General features: G+C 40.4%; 1 protein-coding gene across 1 annotated transcript; it reads left to right on the forward strand.

Annotated features, from left to right (window-relative positions):
- The first annotated feature begins 23,315 nt into the window (after positions 1-23,315).
- On the forward strand, positions 23,316-25,729 carry LOC128764779 (homeobox protein Hox-D4b-like). The gene is made up of 2 exons (XM_053874907.1): positions 23,316-23,745; positions 24,769-25,729. The coding sequence occupies exons 1-2, from the start codon at positions 23,316-23,318 to the stop codon at positions 25,077-25,079; spliced, it is 741 nt and encodes a 246-aa protein (XP_053730882.1). The 3' UTR covers positions 25,080-25,729.
- The last annotated feature ends 223 nt before the right edge of the window (positions 25,730-25,952 follow it).

Raw genomic sequence — 25,952 nt, forward strand, 5'->3', positions numbered from 1 at the left:
AAAAGAAGAATGAATTATTTGAGTACCATGAACTGACAATTTTTGAGTTGGCCTAATCAGTATATGTCAACTCCAAATATAGAAGCTTTGAAATCATCAAATGTTTCAGTTTCTGAACTAAAAAAATGTGGCAACTGATTGCTTTAATTTTTTTGAGTTGCGCCAACTTACCCGTCTTTACAGTGACTATTACAGATCCATTTTTGCACTTTTTGCACTCCCATTTTTAACACTCGTTAAACTATTGTCCGTCAATTATTCATTCCTAAACATATTTTAAAGGTATTATCGTTTGATATTTCAAATCATTTCATTTTGCTCGACTAATCAACCGTTGCTGTCATCTAACAGCGCTACAGTGGCGTTTTATGGCCCACTATTTATTTCTTAACAAGTAAAGATACAAATAATGCTCATCGAAATCGCACAGTTATGACGCTTCTTTCACGTCTTAAATTCAGGCGTCAAAACAAACACTGCATCTATTAATCGCAAATATTGTACTCACTTTTGCACATGAAACGATGGCTGATATCGAAAATTCCATTGCAGTCAAGCCAACTTCTTAAGATCTGGATATTTGTTTTTATCCAATCGTTGATTTTTAGAAAAAATAAATAAATAATAATAATTAAAAAACAGCACAAAATTAATGCGTTAGACGTCCTCCCGACAAGTGTTTTTTAATCTTATAAAATCGCATCTCAATTCATTTCGTCTATCAATTTCACTGAATTATTATTAAACTATAACAGTTGATTTGACGTCAGACAATTTTATTTTAACATCTATATTAATGAATAAACTACATGAGCATTATAACATCCTCTAATATTATTAATAATATTATAAATATCATAAATAAATAAAAAATGGTACTTTTAATATTGAAATTTACACTGGCTTCATATGAGCGTGGCAGTTACTTTTCTGATAGCTTTGACACGTATCCTGGGTGATCGCATAGTTTATTGATTCGCGAATATTGACGAATACATATTTAGCTTGAAAACTGGAGGGGGAAACTGACAAGAATTATTTTCCTGATATTGTTGCAAACAATTTTACACGTGAGGGCAACAAAGACACAATTTATTTTCGAATGTCTGTGGCGTAAACATACCGGAATGCGAAGGTATAGAATCTCAGTTTACCGCTGTTTGTGTTGATTTTTTTTGTCAGACAATGACGTTTATTTTGGTCTGATTTCAATCTCATCGTCTCAAGTCTCGTCACCAATATTTGCTCATCCAGGTAGAAGCAGCAGGCTTATGTTAGATCATTGAGCGAACAAGACCAACCAAAATTCCCTTTGATCGCCATCAAAATCATTGTTGCGGAGCCAAACGTCTTAGATTTTTTATTTAATCCAACGTCAAGGTTCTGGTATCGTGATATCCACTCCGCTCCTTCTCTAGTGTGGACCGTCGCTCCTTGTTTTTGTCAAAGTCAGTGCGCCTCTGTGCGCGTTTATAACGGGTCATATAAGCTCCTTCAGGCTCGTAAAGCAACAGCGTGCATTTGGGGAATAAACGTGACTTTCTCCCCGCGCAGGAGGGGCAGCCATAAAGTGATTTAGGCCAGACAGTCCTCATGACTCGATGGTTTTATTGGACAAGGTTTCCTGCCTGACCTGTCCTTCTAAATGTTAAAGTCATTGTCCGAAGATGAGACCAGACGTTCCCACTGACCACATGACCACAAAGACTCAGGAAGCCACGGACTTTTTACGCCGGCGTTTGATCCACCACACTCCTAATTTGGTGTCGGTTGTTTGGCTGCAAATAAAAGTGGGATTTTGTGAATGGGGCAGAACAAAGGAGCGTCAATTTAAGGAGCCAAATAGCTGCTTCATGAATTAACGTTTCCCAGTTGGAATACCCCAATCATCAAATTACCACTTCACCCAGACACACAATAAACCAGTTTATTATTATATCATTTAATCATTGGTTACACGGATTTGCAGTTTATGAATAAACAAAATACTATCATATTTAATTAATGGTAATTCATGACAAACACATTTTATTTCAAAAGATATACTAATTATTTCGACGGTAATTATGGCGTGGTTATATGTTCAATCTAAAGCTCAGTTCACTAACCTAGAATGCATGGTGTAAAAACGGATCGTGGTTCAGGAGTTAACAAATAATACCTGGTTTATGTCGTTAAAACGGTGTTAAAATGTCATTCGCGCAATCCATTCACGTTACTCACATGCTGTATGTATATATGGACTAAAATTATTGTGACATACAAACGCGAAAATACACGTTATTTAGTCCATAAACAATTTTGGGTGTTGAATGATACTTCATCAATAGCTCATGAACAACTACGCTGGTGTGTGTGTGTGTGTGTGTGCGTGTGGGCATGTTTTGCCATACTTGACAAGCCACCTTCTTGTGAGGACATTTTGCTCAGGGTGAGAGGCTGGAAAAAGCATAATGCCAATCAGATGTCCTCTGAAAAATAGCGAAACAAACGCGCGCGTGTGTGTGAGAGAGTGTGTGTGGGCTTGTTTATACTTCCTCGTGGGGACCAATTCTTGACAATACACTATCGTCGTGGGGACTGTACGGCTTCGTGTGGACCTTCTGCCGGTCCCCACAGGTCCGAACCTCAGTTTGAGAACGACGACTTCACGAGGTGATTATACTTGGGTTATAGTTTGGTTCAGAGTCCTGTTTAAGGTTAGCCATGTGTTTTGGAGGGTTAAGTTTAGGGTGAGAGGCTGGGGATAGGGTTATGGCAATGAGAAACATCACAATGTCCCCACAGGGACAGCAATACAAACGTGTGTGTGTGTGTGTGTGTGTGTGTGTGTGTGTGTGTGTGTGTGTGTGTGTGTGTGTGTGTGTGTGTGTGTGTGTGTGTGTGTGTGTGTGTGTGTACGTGTGTGTGTGTGTGTGTGTGTGTGTGTGTACGTGTGTGTGTGATGAGCCTTGGATTTTATAAAATCTTTTATTTACATACGAAGCCGTAGCGTCCTTATTCATTTTTCTTTCTAAGATTCATCAATAGCGCGTCAATAGACGCTAAATAACACGTTTGAGAACATGAAAACAGAATGTACACACATATTTCAGCTCTTGCACGGCTCAAATGCACAATATAATTCAATATATTCTCCACTAAAATCGTCTACCAGCTATCCTTTTTCTCTTTCGAGGAGCGGACAACCGAGGAAAACAAGGAAAGGCATCATGAGCGATTGCCTGAAAACAATCGGTTTGGGCCAAAAAGAGACCGCAAGTTCGCTCACGAGGAAATACGTGGTTTGGGTGGCCTCGTTATACCAGACCACAAGTCCTCTGAGAGACACAGTAATTACCAGGCGGATGGGACTGAAATTTTCTAAAAGTCCAATCTCGCTTGTTCCCCGGAACAACAAGAAAGGAGTGTAAAGACTTTCCCGGGTAGCTCTGGGTGAATACTACAACGCGTAAGCGAGCATGACTGACTGCTAGTTAAAAGTTCACATAAACGGGTATCAAACGTTTATACCTAAACAAGACCTGTGCGCTGTAGCAGACTGTGCCCGCTAGATGTAGCTGTTGTCGCGCTTCAATCTGCAGCAACAGTGTGCTCCGGATGAAGAAGAATCAGTGCCTGTCTGGCTTAAAAACAAAAACACCGACTTTCAGGATAGGGGTGATAACGTCACATGGACACTCACACGGCTCTCGCGTGGGCAACACTATGTGTTTGGACCGCAGGCTGCTGATGACGAAAAAAAAAAAATAGTAGAATTTATTAGGTACATTCGCAGATGTTTCTTTCTGGGTCACAAGGATTTCAAAATAACACACCCTCAGATCATCCAACTCTGACAAGATGTTTTTCCCAGAACAAGACAAACTTTCTGAGCCCGGTATTTCGGGGATCGCAAGACCAGCGGTCAGGTGCGACCCCTATAAAACACCCAATATTATAAAATTAATATTCAGTGGCTTTGAATCTGAGTGAAGGACTCTATGCGAAGGTTTTGCCCTCTGGCTCAGCTTATTCATCTTTCACTCCTGAACATGATCTGTCATATAGTCATGTCAAACTACTTTAAGAAGAAATGTGTTTCCACAGTTTAAACAGTCTCACAATAGCAATTGATTCAAAATTTAATATTTGAATGTTTAGTTAGCAGTCCAACAAAGGCACGGAGGCCAGTATTAAAGTCCAATTAACACGTCAACCCTTTCTGATATGTCTTGTTTTCGTCATGTTTCAGTGATTAATATTAAAAATAATCTGGACATTTGCAATTGAAAAAAATACAGTTTGGTATTTTGTATCTTTCAGCACCACGTAGTTTGATCATATTGATGCGCACAAATGGAAAATAATAACACACCCTAAAAACACTTAATATTAATAGCTCGTTGAGTTTTATTGCACGTCTGTGTGGGTTTCCTGGACTGCTCTGGTGTTTTTCTTCACTAAGTACGTCGAAAAAGGATATACCATAACTGTTTTAAGTTGTTAAGCCTTTGACAGCCCAGCGAGCAGATTTTTTTTACTGCTCTGCATCTTCTCTTCAGCCTGGATCATGTTTCACCGTCGTGCTGCTGCAGTTAACTACGTCAGTCCCTCGAGATGTTGTAACGCCGTTAGTGGTTTGGTTTCTGACCTGAACTCCATCCACGTCATCACACTGCATTCTGTAACTGTGGAGCACGATCCACGTTAATGACAGCCATATATATATATATATATATATATATATATATATATATATATATATATATATATATATATATATATAAACTAATTGAAACCCAAAATACGCCCCTTTAAAAACACGCAACAGGATATTGCATATGCATATAAACTGATTACAACATTTCATCTGACTTTTTGCTTCAAATGTTTTCATGTCTGTCAAGTGGTGATTGGAAATGACTTGCTTTTTTAAAATCTATTTATTCCTTCATACATACTTTATATAATAAATAGAACTCATCAACAGTATAATCATGTGTTTGTAAGTTTGCAACTGCAGATGTTTATGATATTTCATGATGAAATATTTTTTAACAATGTCAAGTCCAACCAAAGTCACATCAGTCATTTTAATAACAACATAAATTGTGTGAATAAAGTGTGAACTGCAGACAAAAATGTTTCTATTGACTTTTAAATATATTCAGGGAGCCACACACAAGTCTGCAAATAAATGATGACAAATATATCTTGTTAAGAGCCCAAAAGACCAAAGATGGTTGATAGATTTTCCTTCCACACTGTCACAAAACATTCATTTATCTTTTCTGTCTTCATTTATATTATTATTTATGTTTTTCAAAAGCAAATTGGTGATCACTTACCATCGACTAAAATGATGGAAAAGCACAAGTGCAATGTGGATAGTGGTCTTAAAACGGCGGCTATTTTCATGGAAATGAGTAAGAACTTGAATTGTGGTTACCACAGCAACGGAGGGCTGATTTTTTATGGCGGCTGCTTTTTATTGGTGCAATAAAATGCTGATGTATTTGGGAGATCACTGGAGCATCACCATTTTAAAATGGATTTCTTCTTCATTATTTGACATCTTGGTTGATTCCAAACGGTCCAAATAAAGTAGCATTAAATAGAAATAGAATTTTTCTCTCACATTATCACGGTATTTCGAAGTCACCCTAAACCCAGAAGCATTATTAAAGCACATTTCGTTGTTTTAAGATGGGTCTATCATGCCTATCGTGGGAAACGAGAATACATTTTCTTTTGTCTCACTCTCTTTGATAAATAACCAGTAGAGTGAACATGTTCAAGACTTATTAGGTACATCATCTTTGTTATTGTTGTATTGTTTAGGCAATAATTACTCTGCAAGTGTATCTGGCGTGTTTGCAGCACGTTGTACGAAAAACGTAACAAAACAAAAGCGTATAAAAAACGTCGGGACATATGCATTTGTCCATAATACATGACTGTATTTTCAAAAGAAGCTGTGCACTGTTGTCTATGAAATTATATGCACAAACGTGCAGTCCGTTTCACCCATCAAATGTTCATCGTTTTCGATGATAATGTTGATTTAAAAAGACGAAAGCATCTAATCCAATCAACCGAGGCCTTCGTTGCAGTTGTAGCATAACGCAATCGACCGCGAACGCGCCAACACACGCTCCCGTGCCGTGCCGAGCTACGCGCGCGTCTTTATTTATTCGCATGCACACGCCTTTTCCCCGTGTGTGACTGCAGGAGTCGCGCGTTTGCGCATGCCTACGCGCACGTTAACCAATCGAGGGTTCCCGCCATTGGCCGCTGTGGGTCATGTGCGCGCGCTCGGACCATACCCAGCTGGGCGCGCTCCCGGCGGCACAGAGATGCAGCTGACACCCGCGCGCGCATCGACGTGGACGGTACGCACTCTTCCTGCTAACGTCTAGCATCCGTTCTGTTTATAATTAATTTGCTTGTAAAATACGGAATGCGGTCGAGAAACCGAAGCGTTCTCGGTTCATTGAAGGTGCTAATTCTGTGCGCGCCTCTCGACTGTGTGTTTGCAGGACGCCTCGGAGGAGGGAAACATCCCTGCTGACTTCCACCATCAGGTACTGACGTTGAGCTGGGACATGTCACTGTGCTGCTGTCAGGACCATCGATCCGTCAGTTGACCCCAAACCGCGGGAACGTTTAGCTTCGAAATAATGCCACAGAGCGGTGTTGTTATTGTATTGCGCAGTAATAGTATTCAAAACCTTGTTGTCTGCGCATTTGGAAATATTTCTAAACCTTTTTTGAGGTTTATAGGATTTATACATGCATCCAAGCAAGACACAGATGCCGTTTTATGACGTTTAGTTTAAGTCCTACCTCTGATATTGGGGTCAGGAGGGAGCTCTTCCACCCAAATCTAATCCGTTACCTGGAAATTAACGTCACAGTAATTGTTTTTATGATGACATGCGGTGTTTATGACGCTTTGCTTCACTGCCGTTTACAGTCATCTGAAATGTCATGCTGACTTATGTGGGGTCTTTGAAGGAGAAATGGGCCTGAAGTCATGAGGGACGGAAGGCATGCTGCTGATATTACGCTCTAACATTACGTTCAGTCGGTGGAGTGAAACACAGCGCTGGATTCCAACTGAAAGTCCGTGCTTTGTGCGAGTGGACGCGGTCCCCTGCACATGCTGGTGAACTTGCTCGGTTTCAGACTGGGTCCCACTCCTGGACAGATGCACAGCAGACAGGAGGACTCCCTTCCTCCATGTTTTTGTGTTGCTGTTTTATTGGCCCGTTTTAAGTGTCACGCGGACAAAGACACTGAACGTTAGTACTATTTCCCCCAATTTCTCCAGAGGGGCAGACGGGGTGTGAGAGATAGGGCCGAACAAAGACAGTATTTCATTGGTGGAGCTCAGATGGCGCTCAGTATTTACAACCTACTGCAATGCGGCAGGGAATCCGTCTGTGTGCGGCTGTACGTGTGTTTATGTGTGTGTGACAGCGAGACACAAAAGAAACAAAGGCCGATTGGGAGGATGGTGACGCAGAGAAGAAGAAAATTTAAAGCCTGTAGACAAAAACGCGGACAGAGCCACAGACACCCAGTTATTTTAAACAATGTTCCTTTGCTCCTGCAGGGCGGTGCAGAGGTGGGCTTGGTCGTGAAGTCGAAAACAACCTCCAGGTCTGTTCTTGAAATAAAATTGATTTACTCTTTACAGGCTCCTAGAGCAAGAAGTATTTTATTCAGATTATTTAACTTCTGTGTATCAAAATAGAGTGACATCTAGTGGTACGTACAAGTTCAGCTTTTTAATATATATAAAAAAAACTTCTCTAGCCCTCTCTTACAAATGTCATATTTTAATGGTTTCATGATAAAATTAAATTCGAATCTTAGTCATTTTGATTTTCTGTTTCAGCAGGATACAAACATTTTCTCGGATTGTTTTTAACAAGAATTAATAAAGAAGAGAATAATATTTGGTTGTGTAATACTTGATTTTGTTTGGTTTAGTCAAGTAAATATATATATAAAAAAAAATCATAATTAACGTATATGATCCGATTTGAGAGGGGGAATGACCCAATTTTTTTGTGGTCTTGCAACAAAAAAAAACCAACAACAACCAAAAAACTCTTCGTAGGCTGCATTGTTGTTCACAGTCAACAGCAAAGTGAATCTTGGATTTGAGAGGATGTGCAGCCAATAGTGAAGTGTGTCAGAAACACACTTAAATGTATTTAGAAGCTCTATGGAGGTAGTGATTTGTAAATGGCAGTCAATGAGTCAAAACACTAAAAAATCGATCCGATCTGTGGTTGAAATTTAAGTGTAATTACTATTACAACAAGGTCTTAAACGTTATAGTTACGTCAACTTGCTGTAATACTGTTTAGTAACCACGAGAGGGCAGTGCGCGACAATATTCCGTTTATTTTTTTGGAGTAGAGCGGTGAGGAGCAGACGATATGGAATTTAAAGTAACTTAACCAATATAAGACCAAATCATTTTTAATGTAGGTCGGAGTTAAACGATTCCCGATCTTAAAACATCTTGATCCCACCAAAATATGTCGAGAATGAAAACAATATCAGTTGTAAAATGTATTTTGTTGCATTGTTTAATCATCTGTATTATTATTATTATTATTATTATTATTAGTAGTAGTAGTAGTAGTAGTAGTAGTAGCAGTATTAGTATATATTTGCCTTGTGGTTATTAAATGTGTGAACTGTTCTCCAGTTTTGTTTAAATTACATTTTGAGCAAAACCTGTGTTTTGGATGTGTTAGGTTTACTGGTCAAAAGAACCATGAACCCCTCGGATTCAAATTATGAATCCGATGTTTATGTACATGGAGTGTACATGTAGAAGGCTCTGTCGGTGCGGACTAATCAGGTTCCCAGCTGTATGGCACTGGGTTGTTCTAATCTTAGGACCAGACATGACATGAAAAACCGTGGCCATAAAAGCATTTAATATCAATGTGGATGCAAAGAGGGGTGGGACTATGGCGCCACCGCTCAAAGACAATATTGTTGTTCAACCGAAACACCCTTTTAAAGTATAGAGTAGTTTGGTATCTTTCATTTATGTCAGTATGAACATCTAAAATAGATTAATCATGTCATCATTTACATTTCAGTGGGCAGATTTAATGGCGGTTCCCCCCAACCCCACTCATATTCGCATTCAGCTGCTTTTCTGCTTTTTGGCCACCAGAGAGCAGCAGCACTACTTCAAAGAAGTCGAGACCATTTTTTGACGTAAAATTCCGGGATTTCCTAAACAAAATACACGTAGAAATAATACCATAAAAGACATAATAGAACCAACTCCCCAATCATCTGATGTTTAAAACTCCCTTGATAAGAGCTACGAACTATCCAGCTACGAACTATCCATTTGAAGAAAGTTTACAGACGACCATTAAACACACCGCTGGTAACGAACAAACAAAAATAAGAGTATTTTCATTTTGTATATATTTTGAAATAAAAAGAGTGTTCTCTTTTCGTGACTTTACACTTATTGTTTAACACATTGGCCACTAGATGACGCTACTGATCCGCGTTTGCGCAGCTGGAGCAGATTGTGACGTCATGTCGAGCGCAGTGGAGGCGCTTGTTCATTCTTTTGTTGTTGGTGTGGAACCTCTTCCTCACGGAAGATGGTGCTACATAGGCAGGAGTGTGATTTGAGGTCCGAGACTTCTCTACGGTTTCGAGTCTGAATGATTCAGAACAGACATTTTTATATTTTCATTATACATAATTACAACATCCACTAAAATTCAAAGTCAGAATTGTGGAATTCGTGAGTCAAACTCGCCTTCTTTTGCTGAATTTTAGACATTTAACCGCATGCGCAACGTCTGACTGGGGTTGTTGTTTTTACGCTCAAATGTGCAACGAACGGCTGCTGGCAAAGCTCGCAGCCTGTGTGTCAAACTGGACACACGCGCACGCGCACCCCCCCCCACACACACACTCACACACGCTTGTTTTCACAGTGTGTGTTTATGGCTTTATTGCTACCCATTTACGGAAATCAAAGCAGGAAACAAATGCTCCTAACAGCATTCCAGGAACATCCGGAAAATGCAAACAGGGTTTCATCTTCGGCTTGTTTTGGGGGGAAAGACCGTCGAGGGAAACAGACGCTGTGACAACACGCTGCCGAGACAGTGGGCTTTCAGTTGATGAAGAAACGCATCTATGTGACCTGTTATTAGAATGCTGTCTGCATAAAACAATGGAACTTATCCTGGTCCATCTATAAGATCGATTTATTATATAGTTATTGGTGACTGTTGTATATTTAGTGGGATTCATTTACATAAATGCGATGCAAATCACACAACAACCCCAAACAAAATTTACGCACACCAATGGATTGGATTTTTAATTCCAGAAATTTGTAAAAAAAAAAATGGTTTGAGTATGTGCGCACCAGAAATTAGACTCTGCGCCAACACAAGTACTGATAATCCATGACATTCGTCCTTAACAAGACATATTCTCACCTGAAAAAAAAAATTAAAACACAAATCAATGTACAACGATTTGGGTTTCATACACGTGTTTAGCGCATGGTGTGATAAATATATAATTTCTTAATCGTAATAAAGGCTCAGTTCGTTCGCCAGATACAACATTCATTTGTTAGATGGATTTTACGCACATATAAGGTCTATTTTAATTTGATATCACGAAAAAAATACGTCAGTAAACAAATGTGTTCAGATTACAATATTTTTACACAAGAAAATATGCTGTTTTTTTTTTTTTTTACCGCTCCAGTCAATGTAAATGTCAGTATAAAGACAGCATAAAGATTTCACGTACCCAAACTTTCCTTTTATACTGAGCTTTAGTTCGTGCACGGATTTTATTGCAAGTGTTTCGCGGTGTGATGCAGACACAAAAGGTGTGTAAGTAATGACAGAGAAATCCCGCTGAATAGGGAAAAAAGTGACTTATATTTGGGGAAAGACTCGAGAGGAATACTTTGGCCGAGGAGAGAACCGCAACAAACGCTTAAATCTCCTCGATCAGAACCCCCCAGAGAACAGCGTTTCCTCTTTGGCGCCGTTATTGAATCAAGTGGCTCTAATAATTTATGGTCCCGCGCGGGAGAAGCGCCAGGGAAAAAAGCCCGAACACGTGACGGTAATAAAGTGCGTTTTATTGCCAGAGCTTTGACAAGCCCCAAAATATAACACAGTGAGAATAGCGGCCAGGCGGCCAGATGGGACTGGTAGCGGATATTTGTCCCAAATCAACAGAATGCTCGTCGGGTAGACGCGGGGAGGAGGCGAGTTCGTGTCCGCGGTCCGGTCCAGCGGGGGGATTGTTACACGCACCGTGGTCGTGTTTGGACGGGAGATCACAGAAGAACATGTAAGTGATTTCATATTTGGCGACGAGTTATGAGCGTAGGGGGGAAAGACGAAGGAGGGGTGATCCGGCAACAGTGTGGGGGGAGGTGAAGGGGGTACGGGGAAGCCAAACGCTGGTCCGGGGACCCCCTAATGACCCCTCGAGTGCACACATCCACCTGTAGTCCAATATATAATCTAATTAACCAACTCGAGTGGGTTAGACATCTGTCCGGAAGGCCACTCTCAGTCTGATGGACACAACCTGACCACGAATGCTGGACTCCTCAGGTGCTATACTTTTGGCATAAAATCCTAACTCGCGCTGAGGGTAAGAAATTATTTAAAGATTTTACTCATTATTTAATGCAAGGTATTGGCACGAGATTATGTTACATTAAGTGGGTTTTTTTTCTAATTTAAACGGTTTCGTTCTGGATCGCTTTACTATTTCTTAAGCGCATTTCCCGGGGCTCTTCATGAATTACTGGCCATAGGATTTACTCACGTCATTTAATAAACGTATGCTGCGTTTCTGTTTATTGGTATCTTCGAAGGAAAGGAGAGATTAACTAAACAGGCACTTTTCTATCAATAAATACGTTTTTCAGTTTGACCTTATTCATTAAAATAGTTGTTACTTCAACTGAGTTTAATTTGATATTATTAAAATTTCATCACTAGTTGACCTTCATAATGGTGCCGTTTTTAACCACATTTCCACCGTTAAAACATTCCCTCTGCGTTACTTCTCCAAATAGTCTCCTGTAAAGTGCTTTATTTAATATTTGCAGATCAAACGAAACGGTTTGTTTGGTCAGTTTAACATAATTCAATCCATAGATTTCATCTGGATTTTGGAATTACACTGATAAACATTGGAAGTGCAATATAATCGTTCATAAGGGTCTTTCCTTCTGGCCCATGTGTGGTCCATCGCTGGGGTATTTTAGGATTTCCAGGAACAACCAGGATTTTCGTTACAGTTTACCATCAAGACTTCCTGCAGGATAAACAGAACATAATGTATGCCCCCTGAAAAAAAACGAACAGATGCTAACGAGGCTTAAATCTGTAATATTTCTCTCGTTACAATGTCATATTTTAATGGGTTTATGTCAGCGATGGGATCCAATGTCAGAAACATGAACTGCGTTGATGTCTCCAGGCTAAAAAAATCCCCCCGAATTTTTTGAAAGCCAGTCGCTCAGAGAGAGCGGACGTCTGTTAACATGATTTAAAAACGTCAGGGTCGCTTCTGTGCAGATGTAAACACGGTTCCAGTTGTTAAGAGTTATGGTGCGTTCACGGACTTGTTAACTTTCACAGCGTCGCTGCAATAAAAAAGCTTCGAGCTGAAGAAGTTGTTACAGCCGTAAACGGCAGCTGGGGGGGTCATAATCCTAAACCACATCGTAACACGGGTATTTATCATTTAAAAATAAGTGAGTGTGTTTAAGAGGCGTGGAGACTGTCTACGAGTCAACCACGAATATGCAGGTTTGAAACGTGCATTTATCAGAACAACAAATATCGTCACAAACAAATATATTGTTTGTGAGCGATTATAGTGCAGATTAAGGTGTTAAATACAGCAGAAATTGTTCATCATTATATTTAAACTTTGTTAACACACACATCAGCGCAAATAGAGCACAAAATAGCACAAACCAGACACAGATTTTAATTTGATGTGTTGTTAAACAAGGATGGAGAAAACACAACGGAGGGGACAATAAAACACAATTGAAAAAGAATACAGTCACACGCTTAATGAATTCGTATGGTGTACCACAAATATACATTAAAAAATAAATTTGAAATGTATACAACAATTATGTTCTTTTTAACCAGTCCAATCCCTCGTAAAACACACACATTTAAAATAAAGACACACAACCATCAGAATAATCTGGTTACGTGCGCAGGCTCAGTGTACAGTCCGAGTGGGCAGCGTTTATTTTTTTCTCGCACTGGTCAGTCCGAGTTTGTTCCCAGGGCTGGAGGTCACTTAATGTCTAAACCGGGTTAAAGCAGCTCGGCTCGGCTTTGACCCGGCAGAAGGCCGGGGGCGGTGGGGTGATCCAGCGGTCAGCCTGTCTAAGATGAAAAAGTGAAACGACCCCCGAAAGAAAAGACATCTGAATGGCTTTCTATCGCGCGCGCTGGTCATCGATGAGTTCGGTGACCGCGTTATTCGCTGTAGCTCCAAAAAAAAAACAAAAAAAAAAAAAACACGTGATGATTGACATCATCATGGCAAGTTAAAGCGGTTGAATAAGAGGAATAACGTTGATAAATGTCGGTGAATGCGACTTGCGTTGGACGCTTGTTGATGAAATGAAACTCTATTTATTTAATATTATTCGCCAATAGTAGGAATTCGATATTAAACCCCTTGTCCGTCAAAATTGTGGGACTCGTGCGCCAGAAAACGTTGAACCCGAAATGATGGAATCAATCAAGCAATGTAGAGCACATGACAGCAAATGTATTTGTGACCATGAGAGACTTTTTCCATTGAGAATGTGCCTGTAGTTTGTGATGGTTCAGCCAGAGATCACACCAGAAAAGAAATTTTGGAGGGGTTTCGGGCCACAGGCGTTAATCATCACAATTTTGTTGCAATATAGTCAGCGCCAAAATTGGTCATGATGCTTTGCCCATATGAAAACCTACCATTTTATCATTTTGGTAGTTTCATTTGTGGAAATAGCGAAATGTCAGTGAAGGCACCTTTGCGCGTCATGGCATGTACGTCTTCATTTTAGCTTTGCGATTGTCCTAAATCACGTTTGGTGGTCAGTTCTCACTCATAATTCAGAGCTGGAGCGCCTTGACGTTGACATTTCAGTGCAAAAGCAGCGAACTAAACGCCAGGATGGCGATCAATGACCCCAAATCAGTAATAGTAATAACCATCCACCGTTTTTAATACTGCCATCGTTTATTTAAGTCCTGAATCCTGGATGATCGAGTCCGTAGAAAAAGCCATCATTTGTCAATCGCGTGAATACATCATTTAGATTGAAATTTAATTTTGGTCCGAAACACAGACGTAATAATGTCTGTGTAATGTCAGTGAACGCACCAGTAAACGCCATAACGCCCGTAGCGTCTTCAAACATTGCTCAGGGCGTTTCGAAAGGTGCCACCTCTGCTGAGCAGCATCAGCTGGTCTAACCAGCATAGCCAACAACAAAAGTGCTATTTTAAAGTGTACAATCCAACATTTGCGTAACCACAATAGTGCGTGAGTAAATGCAAGCATAAAACCGAACAGAAAAAGAACGAAAGAGACGACTCAAACGACTTTCTTGCCAGTTTGGTTGTAAAACGTCAAGAATATACATATTATCTGTTCTTGTTTTTATTGCAACTCCAGTACATATCATTAATTAAATCGATGTACTCAACAAATTGGGTAAATAGCCCTTGATATTCGTGAACTTGATTGACCTGACGCGATGCCGCAACACTGGATTAAGAGATGAATTCCAAATGGACACGTAGCTCCAACCGACCCAACGAGAGCGGTTCGATCGTAAAACTTGTTTGATGTCTAATCTAGATGAGCCTGGAAACAATGTCTGTTGTACAAGGCATCAAAACACACATTGGTTATATAAAAAATGAGAATAACATTTTTAGTCCAAAACTGATTGTTTGGACGCCGGTCAGAGAACGTACCATGCTTAAATATTTGATTTTTTATTCTTCATCTTCCTCTGTACTGTCATAACATCATATGCGGAAAGTGGTAAAATATCTGTTTACAAGCCAGATGCAATCTTTGGGTTGTCCTTCTCAAGACATCCACGTTCGATGGCTTCCCTCGGACCACACCAGACTCGAACTGGATTGTGTCTGTCAAAGAACGCACCATTATGAACCAGACCTGAACCAAACATCCTTATGTGAGGAAAAAGCTTTTTGTATGAGTTGAATGTTGTACGACATTAAAGGTTTGGTGGACTGGCAGTGTACGCCCCTAGTGGAGACATTTTTTGTAATGCAGCGGAATCATATAAGGGGATATTTGCTGGTCGTTGACGGCCTATAAACAAACACCCACAATATGTCTCCTGCCCTAAAACCAATGCTGTTTTGACAAAAATTAGGTCGTTGTTTCCTACAATATTGCTAAATCAGTATTTTGATATTAAAACGCGAAGTCATAAATAGGATCCAAAAACGCACCGCCATGCGTAATGATGCACAGCGTAGCTCCAAGTGCACCCAGACATCGAATTGTTATCAATTAATTGTCCAAAAAGATGTTATTCAACTGCCGCTGAACGCAGCATTGTTACATATAAGACATTTACGGGTTAAATAACGCTGAGGGTTTGGAGCGGAGCTGCGCGGATCGTGGCGTCACCTTTTGGATTAATGTGCAGAAATAGACATTTAGCAACTTGACAACAACCATTAAGGGCAGAAAGAGAAGAAGAAGGCTCGGAACAATGAGCAGGCGACTCCCGCAGGCCGCGTGAACTCTGCGTGGTCCCCAGCGCGAGCTCCTGCGTGCGTGCCCCCCGTCCACGCGCGGTGACGCAGCGGTCAACGATCTCTGCCTGACCCTGCTGCGACCCTCCAGCAGCTAGGCTACCCTGCAACTGAAGAATGCCCTTTCACGCCCCAAACAGAGAGAGACGAGTCCGCCAGAGTTCACAGCTATTGAGAGCAGAAGCTGCGCTCTAATGACTCCGCTCCCTTTTGGAGTCCGAGCTGGAATCACGGTGAAAAATGAAATCTTCCTCCTGGATTAATCGTCTGTTTTGAATAGATCATCTGGAGTGTGCAGTCATTATTCACCTTAATCGATTAGCCAACGCTCAAGTCTCACGTTTTGTAAGAACCCGAGATTTGCATTTGAAGTTTCTGCAAAAAAATGGTTCTGACCTCCACGAGGTTTTGGACAAACACAAGCGCATCTTTTAACGCAGTGGATTACAAAAAGCTGCAACTCAAAACGTCTATCAAATACTATCAATATTTATGTGCAATTTCAAAATTAAAAAGTGTTAACTAGCATTAAAGTAAAACAATAGCCATTTATATATACTTTTTTTTTTTTTTTTATCAGGGAAGTATTTTAAAAATTAAGTTAGAACGTAGTTAAAATGAATTAATAAAAGAAGTTAAATGTGATTTGGACAAATAAACAATTACCAATAAGGATATTACATATGCTTACTTTGAATTATTAAAGCACTCTGAATGTATGGCTTAAAACTGTTTTCTCGTTATTTTTTAATAAATAAGAGCCATACATTAACTAGAGCAGCACAGAGACAATGCATACCTCCACCAGTGACTTTGTTATAGTACAGCACTCAGTCACATCAGCAGCTTCCAACATTCAAGAAACATTGGGATTTATCTGGCGCCACAAGTGAGTTCTCAAAGCTGAAATGATGATTCATATTTTAAACATGAATCAAATTGTAGCACTTTTTGTCATCACACATCACACATGAACGTTGATTTATTTTCGTGATTCAACTCTATTGTGTGATGTGTGAAGTCAGGTTTTGGGTTTTAAGATAGTTCTGACAGCGCTAGGCTTGTTAGCACCACTGGTCAGAAACCATGTTTGATGACTTCGTTCAAAACCCACATGGAACTACAGGCTACCAAACACGAGGCGCTTCTGCGTTAGCCCACATGCATATTACACATTCCATTGAAATACATTCACAACTTTTGGTCTTTAATACCATCCTAAACAAATAATAATAGATAAAAAAAAGCTTCTTTTAATTTGCAAAGGATTGTGGGCATTTGATGGCACACATGGTCAGTTGCTAAAATCACAATTCAACATTCATTGAAACAGGGCAAAATGTCGACATCATTATCCACCTAGAGTGTTCAGGCTTTGTGTTGGCAGATAATCTGGAAACAGAAAAGCTGATGCAGATGGAAGGGCCTTCATTAACAAATGGGACAGTGACAGCATGTTTGAACTCCAGGAAGGAACTCACAAATGCTACATGTGCTAATGGCATCTCAAATATTCACTATATACATCGCACACTGATATCACCTTCATTTTAGACTGTAATTTCCTGAAAAAAATGGCCCTTTGTCTGATTGAGTTTTCCGCTCCTGGTTCAGGGCGTCTTCGATGAGCCTGGTGCGGTGATGAAACTTGGCTCCCTCCTATGCTGCTTTAACTTGGGACTAACCATGGTAGCTTCTGGAAAGTGGTCATAATGTTAAGGCTCAGCAGTGGGGGTCATACTTTAAAGAAAGGGGATATAGAGTTCCTCAGGTAGAAGTCAGGCTCCTGGACCGCTGTGGTGAGGTGGTTATATATAAAGGAACATTTTGCTGAATTCATTTGTGGCATTAACTTGCATTTTCATCTCCATCCTTCACATGGCTTGACACTTGTAAAACGACTTATGGAAAAACTACTGCTGTGCTCTTCGCCGATCGTAGAGACAAACTACATTTTTCAGGTTACAACTCCAGGTGATAGCATCACACCCATAACTTTTTATGATCCAATTTCCCACATTGACATGAAGTTCTGCTAATAAATGGCATGCGAGTTTTACAACTCCAGGCAATGGTTTACTGGAGAAGAAAGTGCTCGCCTGCTCAAAGGGAAGAAGGAAGGAAACCTTGGGTTGTTTAAGGGAAACTAGAGTGGGCAGAATGGTGACTGTGAACGTTCACGCTGCAGAGAGGGGTGGCAGACACACTCCAAGATGGCGTCAGCTCGTTCATTCTGTATTTAAGAAAACTGCAGTTAACAAGTGTATGGATGTATTTGCTGAGAGATGAAGAGTACATTTTGAGGTAACAGAAGCTACAGGTTTCTAATTGAAGTTGTTACTTCAAGGCAAATGTCCTGGTCTTCTTCTCTGAAGGGATGATGCAAGTGTTTGGATTATTTAAAGGCAGCTTGGGACGAGAGTAATGTCACTTTGTATTTGTACTTATATTTTGAAGAACTAAATAAGAAAGCAAGATATGTTTTGAATCTTAAAAAGTGTGTCACCTTTTTCCCAAAAGGCTTCTGAAGTTGACAAATGTACTAAGAGTTGAGCGTCTGTGGGTTTAGAGGCCATCTGTTTTCATTTGATGTCCAGAATACTGGAGTGTCTGCCCTCACAGAAAGTACATTCAAAAGACTTCCAGTCAAACTCTATCAATTCTTAGATAGTTCAGGCTGCCAAAATACCTCTGTTGGTCTCCAGTGAATGATTTATATTTGATGGTGGGCTGATATTGTTTCTTACAGAGGTTCATGAGTGGATCGAAAATATGAGTCACTGCTTCGACTAACAGTTGGATGTGGAGGATGTTAACTTTTCATGTGATCTGTGTACAAAACAAAAACCATAAAACAAGACTCAGAACTGAGAATAAAGCGTCACAGTGGCTCAGTCGTTGAACTGTACGTTCCAACTATTGTAAAGATAACAAGGCTGTTGAGAAAATACTTGTTTTAGGCGCCAAAACTAGTTATGCTAAGCTAATTATTTGACATACAAAACAGTCTCTATAGAAGAGACAAGAAGACAAAGATGTTTCTGCACACAAAGCCTCCAATCGATATTGGAGCTAAATTTGTTGGGCATTGGAAACGAGTTGATGGATTGTAAAACTGTTGGTGATCCATTTTGTTTACATAAATACTGCAATATGCCATGTTTTTGTGGCAAAATCTGGGATAACTATCTTGAGGGCTGCTGTCTTGCAGTAGAAGCATTGTGCCATTATTATGATGAGTCAGCTAATTATGAGCAAATCGCTTCAATGTGTACTTTGTTAACACGAAAGGAAGCTATCAATAGCCATTTATAAAAAATCTGGTTTGTATGTATATTAATTTCAGTTGTGTCGTGTAAACGCTGCCGACCTTCGTGATGGATGAAGCTAGTTCTTTGTGTTTGTGCTGGATTCAACACTCTGACCTAACAGTGATATATCTTGTCATCTGTCCCCTGAATGGAGGTCAATGGAGGATGAATAAATGAACGAAGCTGAGGTTCATTGTCATCGCAGAATGGTGGATATTGGAGTCAATACTGCTATATGACTGTTTTATTCATAGCATATGTGCATTTTAAATGACTAGCTAATGAAGCTGTCTGGATCGCGACGCATCATGTTTTCTAAATGAGGTTTCTACAACTCTTTCAATACACTTGTTTACTCTGAAAACATTTTATCAGGCATGAGTCCCATAAAAGCTGCGTCAGCAGGGTTAGGACCGCAAGTCTTTAAGATAATGGTCTCACTTGCTTACAGTAATTACACATATGTATCAGAATTAATGTGCTTTGTCTTATTGAGTTATCGATGTCCCAAAGCTAGCAGCTACAGCCCCATTAATGGCTTCTATAAATCATACGTCGACACTGATGCATCACGAGCGGCAGGTTGATGCTGTTTTTGTCATTAATTTTAGACAAACACAACACCTCTGATGAATAAAACACATCAGGGTGGAGAAGTGCGACTGGAAATCTCTTATTACAGCTCCAGCCAGCACGCCTTCGCCCATGAATACCCTGTAGAACCGAATGTGTGTGGAGTTTCCTCAGTCACAGATTGGGTTCTAGGGGAGTCTGTGGGTGAGGACGACTCATCGATCAAAATAAATGGAGGAGAGGACAAACTGCTGACTGTTTACAGTGTGATTACTCTCCACATGGAGCACTCTTTTATGGTCGTGACTTTCACTTCTTGATAACGGGCCCTTTTTTTTTTTTTGCAAGCAGCGTTATTGATGTGATGTTAAATGAAAGTGTCACGTCATCCAATGTTGTTCGCATCCAATTTGTTCGTCAAATGAAGTGTGATGGTTTTGCAACAATGGTTTTTTTCCACGCGCTCTCCAACTTTTATCGTCACCAACAACAGTAAAGGAGAAGAAAGAGCCGTAAAAATGCTTGCAGTTACGATGCATGCGTGAAAGAAGGTTTTCACTGCAAAGTGTTTGAGAAGTTAAAGCCACTGAAGCCAATCTAGTGGGCTTATTAAAAGACCAAACATGGAGACTGTATTCTAATGGAGTGAGTTAGAGGTATGCAGGACATAAATGATAAAGTGAAGGTGGCTGACTCATAAGAGAATGCTGACAATGCATTAGATTAGATTAGGAATGAGAAGGACTCAAAACACAGTGAAGGAAGGAGAAGGATAATTTAGGCGACTTGGACTTAGTCAAATGTCCCTATAACAATGGTCAGTATGTAACGAAGAGCGAGCCAGGGCGCTAGGAGACGAAGGTATGATATTGAAGGCTAGCATGTTTGAAATGTCCAAAGAACTGACAAGACTCATAATGTCTCTGTGACAGCGATTCAAAGCCATACCAACTTGTACTGACATGGATTGTCATAGATCAGATGGAGGCTTTTAATCCAATGCATTACCGTTAAGATGGCTGCCCTCACAACCTTGACTACGTCCACTCAATATGAAACATCGACTCAAAATCTTTCTGACGACTTAACTGAGCCGCAGTACTGAAGCAGAGAAGCAGGACTCCTATCATATCGCCAAACTAAATGTTTGGTCAATGCGTTCTTTGGTTCACACAATGTAACCCCAAAATAAAATGGCAATAATGTTGATGCAGAGCACAAGCAACATCCACTCATCCTCCTAGTTTGCGTGTGCATTACAGCGCCTCATACAGGCTTGGCATGTGTGCTACATTATTCTCAACTTACTCAAAGTTTAAGCATATCAGAGGTGTTCTTGTGAATGACGCTATCTTGTACCCGGTAATTGTTATTCGATGACTATTCGATGGCTACTGCCATCTTGACTGAGAGATTTTTTGCCGGAAAACCTGAAGAAGTCAATGTGGCATATTCAACATATACATGATTGTTTGAAGACACTGCAGAAGGCTTGTAAAGTTTTGTCTTCACTTCTGACGTACTCTCTGAGGGGGAGTCATGGCTGAAGGCACTTACATGCACGTGAATGACAAGTCCTGTGCCTGGATTACCATGACGGTTTTGTGGCATGGGGACCGTATGACATGTGGTGCCTAACAACAAGGTACGTGCATCATCCTTCACATCTTTTCTGTCGCACGGACACAGGGCTTACTAATGTGGCATAGCAATCTGAAAGTCTGATTTAAGTCAGCATCAAGTGTCACCATTACATTTAGGTGGAGCTGTTGAGACGGTTGAAATGTCAGAAAAATGCCAGCTGAATGGCTTGTCCATGAGATTTTAGCATTGTGAGAAATGATGGATAAAATGAGTTTACTGATCTCCGTGCCAGGCAAACTCATTAAACTCTTCACTCTGGCTGATTAAAAAGCCATTTCTTCATTTCCTCTGCGTCCAACATCTTTAGCTGCAGCAGCTGCATTAATAGAAGACCTCACTCGGCGTTATTCTGTGATGAAGTGTTTGTTGGAGAGAACACAACGAAGCAATCATTAGTCAGCTTCCTCAGTGTGTCCACTTTAATTGAACGATTTCTTCTATTCTCCTTCAATTTAGCATCATTAATTTCTCTCACAGCTTTTTTAGGGGTCATTTTTGAAGCAGTGCATTTTTCTTGGGCCCATAGAAGCGGCAGCGGTGAGCGGGGGCACACCTCGGCTTGACCTCTGGCCGAACAAAGCCAACTACTAGTCACTGTCTGGCTCCTTTTATCCCTTTCTTTTATCACAGGCCTTTTCTGACCGGCCACGTTTTGTTGTGTGTCCTTTTGACCGGCCACAAGGCCAAATATGGCCCCGGTGGAGCCTCAATATGGCCCAGATTAATTTTTTCAGGCCGAGCCATCTGTGTGGGGGTAAACGCCAGTCAAGTCAGGGTCATAAATCTACAGTCTCAGTCAATAGCTGAAGTGAGGGGCGGATGATGAAGGGACACTGCGTTTAATACAAACATAAGGTTAACAATGAGAGATGACAAATGTCTCGGTGGACGGCGACATTTAAAGGAAAGGATATTTAAGAAATTGGAATAAATCTGTACTTTAAATGTTAAAACCCATGTTTTCTAATGGAATAATACAGTATTATTTGAAATAAATAAACATTTTTGTCTTTTTGCACAAGTGTTAAATAAAATACAAGCACTATGAGTATTATTGCTGTGGTTATTACTATCACCACTAATAATTATGATTAAAGAATTTAATTTCCAATGAAAATCTTCATATTGAATTGGGTGCTTAATTTAAACATTATTCAAATGTCAAGGTGACAGTAAAACTGTTTTCAAACGTTTCCCTTCTGAGTTTTTGTTTGGAGTTACATTAAGACCATATTTTCCTCTCCATTTCAGCATCATATCGTTATTTCTATAATAATGGCTTTTTTTTACATGCCATAGTATTTCCACCATATGTCACATTCACAATCGCCTTTTATTTTATTGAGATGTGGAACTATAGATGTGGATGGATGGATCACACAGTGACGTGAGAGTCAGCGAGGGTGGGTGGACGAATTGTGAGGTAGAAACGGTGAATTAGAGAATAAAATAGAGTGAGATAGATAAAGAAGGATGAGATAAAAGACGGGCAGGAGAGAGAGTGAAATCCAGATGCATGGTGGTGGGGTGTGGAGAGAAAGAAACGGCAGAAAGAAATGAGAAATGAGAAAGAAATGCATTAAGTAGATAGATAGATAGATAGACAGATAGATAGGTAGATAGATAGATAGACAGATAGATAGATAGATAGATAGATAGATAGATAGATAGATAGATAGATAGATAGATAGATAGATAGATAGACCTTTCTTTTGTACATTTCGTCCAGCTAATTAGCTCATTACGCAGCACATAAACAACCCGCGGTGCGCCCTCGGATTGGCTGGCCCCCGGGTCACGTGCTCGGCGTGGCCCTCCGTCTATTTGACAGCCCCAGGATGGCTGGATGCCAGAGGGGGGAAAAGGGACAGAGGAGAGGGGAGAGAAAGAAAAATTAGTATTCTCCTACCAGCCTCGCTATAAATCAATCATGGACTCGTACGTGGTGAGCTGTAAATATGCTGAGCCGCAGTTCCCGCCTTGCGAGGAAGATTACAGTAATTTTAGTGATCAAGGGGGGTATTACCACAACAACAACAACAACAACGATCCCCAGGACGGTTATGGAGGGGGCTTCCAGGCCCTGCCGACCCCGTACGCGCCGCATCATCCCGGCTACGGGCTCTCCGCGCAGGCACAGGACGCAGAGGAGCTGCCGGCGCACCGGGCCGCCACTTTCCCCGGCTACCCGGATTCAGAGGGGAAAGAAGACGAGCGGTTTCCTCCGGGTAATCTGCAGTGCCAGGCGTGGATGACCTGCGCCAAGACGGCTCAGGTGCAGAGGAGGAGCGGCTGCCAGCCCAAAGACAAGCCGCCCATAGTGGTCTACCCCTGGATGAAGAAAGTGCACGTCGCCCACGGTGAGAGATTATCATCTGGGTTCGTGTGCGTGTGTGTGTGCGCGCGCGCGTCTCTTGTCTTTCTAATGTTTTGTCCATTTGGGAGCAACATCTTTGTCATCCTGTAATTTACGACGTCAGTGAGAGTCCAGAGAGAATTACAACGGCTATAAAGTTTTATGGCTCTGCCGCAGCGTGTGTGTGTGTGTGTGTGAGTGTGTGTGTGTGCGAGATTGTGTGCGTGCGTGGGCGCATGAGTGCGTTGCAGATTCTTTGTGAACACAGAGGTTTAAGTTGTAATATGTAAAAAAAAAAAAAAAAAAAAAAGAAAAAAAACCGAAACAAAAACAAAACTACGTGTCTATTATCTGGAACTCGTTCGGGGTTTCCATCAGGGCTTGCCACAGCAAGTCACACTGCGTCAACATCGCACCTTTGACTGCAATGGTCAAAGGTGCGATGTTGAACAGTTACAAACATATTTTCTCTCAATTCACTTCTAATCTATTTTCTATAAAGACAAAAACAGCCTTCGTCTCACTGTAGACTTTTCTTAATTTTTAGTAGCAACATTACTTTCAACAAATTTATAAAAACACATATAATTCTTATTAACATAGTAAACTGTTTTCCCACATAATCTTAATGTATTCAAATTATAGCTTCTCTGTTATTTTATTTCATGGGGTTGGACTATTATTATTATTATTCATACATAATATTATATATTAGCACTAGTAATATCAGCCACTAATTTACAATAATTTCCTGTCATTTTTTTAATTTGTTTAGCCTAATTTCGACATTCTAAAAGCTTTTGTTCTTTAATTATAATGTTTATATTATTATTACTAATAATAATACTCTAAAGCCATGACTGAAAAAAAAAAACTAAAATATAATATCAGAAACTAGAGTAAATATCCCGCGTTTATTCATGATAAATGATTATGTGAAACTAAAAAAAATGAAATACGGTGTCTAGTATTGATATCTATTATTTCGTCACTGTATCTAAACAGTTTCTGATTCTGTCATTTGTAGTAAACCCAAACCACGTGGGTCCGGAACCGAAGCGTCTCCGCACGGCCTACACGCGACAGCAGGTCCTGGAGCTGGAGAAGGAGTTTCACTTCAGCCGCTATTTGACGCGCCGCCGCCGTGTCGAGGTGGCGCATGCGCTGTGCTTGTCCGAGCGGCAGGTGAAGGTTTGGTTCCAGAACCGCCGCATGCGCTGGAAGAAGGACAACAAGCTGCCCAACACCAAAGGACGGAGCAAAAACAAGAAACCGACGGACAACAACAGCAGCAGCAGCAGCAGCGGGGATGACGTCAGCATCACGGCAACGATCTAAATCAAAATTGTTTTTTGCTCAAGGATCCAGGATTTCTCCTCACACAACCCCTTTATGTGTTAAGAGTCGTCCAATATATTAGCCCTATATTATGATTTAAGTCCAGTATTTCTGTATATTTTAAGTACTTCATCAAGTTGCCAAATAGCAAAAGCGTGCTTTTATTTTGGAGAAAACAGGGTTTTGATTTCAACAGGGTAAATACAAATGCAGGGTTTATGTAAGAATGCCTGATTTATATGCACATTGCCAAAACGTTCCCAGAGCAGCGCTTAAGTTTTGCTCATCAACAACAAACCATTTCCTCAACAACAGCCAGCTTTTATTTTCTGCATCCAAAACGGCTAGATGAGGATGAGCAGCCATATATTATTGTGAATATATTATGACTTTTTTTTACACAAAGGCAAAATGGGAGCGGTGAGAAAGTGAAACCTGAATTAGACACGTACTGTAAATTCATCTTTGTCTCAGGGTTACAGGGTTTTGTACGGAATGTTCATCCGGGAGGGTTTTTGATAACAATTAATGATAATAAAATATAAGCCTTCGGAATTATCCTCATGTCCATTGCTCTCGTTGTTTCCAGCCTATATGCTATTACCAGTACTTATCTTATGTTTTGTTTAAGATTTTGGGGCATATTTTATTCATGGCATTTATCACCTTCTTCTTTTTTATGTGTTGTTGAAAATAAAGTTTTATATGTGGACATGTTTTTCATAAAATACCTCGATGATGATCATAAAGTGTTTGTCGTTTACTATGGTTTATGTAGGAAATATTTAACAACGGAAATGATTAAGACACATGAATACACAAAAATTGGTGGAATGGACACAAAAATATGGGGATCAACACAAATATCGAGTG

The sequence above is a fragment of the Synchiropus splendidus genome, chromosome 9 (assembly GCF_027744825.2).
Source record: "Synchiropus splendidus isolate RoL2022-P1 chromosome 9, RoL_Sspl_1.0, whole genome shotgun sequence".
Taxonomy (NCBI): Eukaryota; Metazoa; Chordata; class Actinopteri; order Syngnathiformes; family Callionymidae; genus Synchiropus; species Synchiropus splendidus.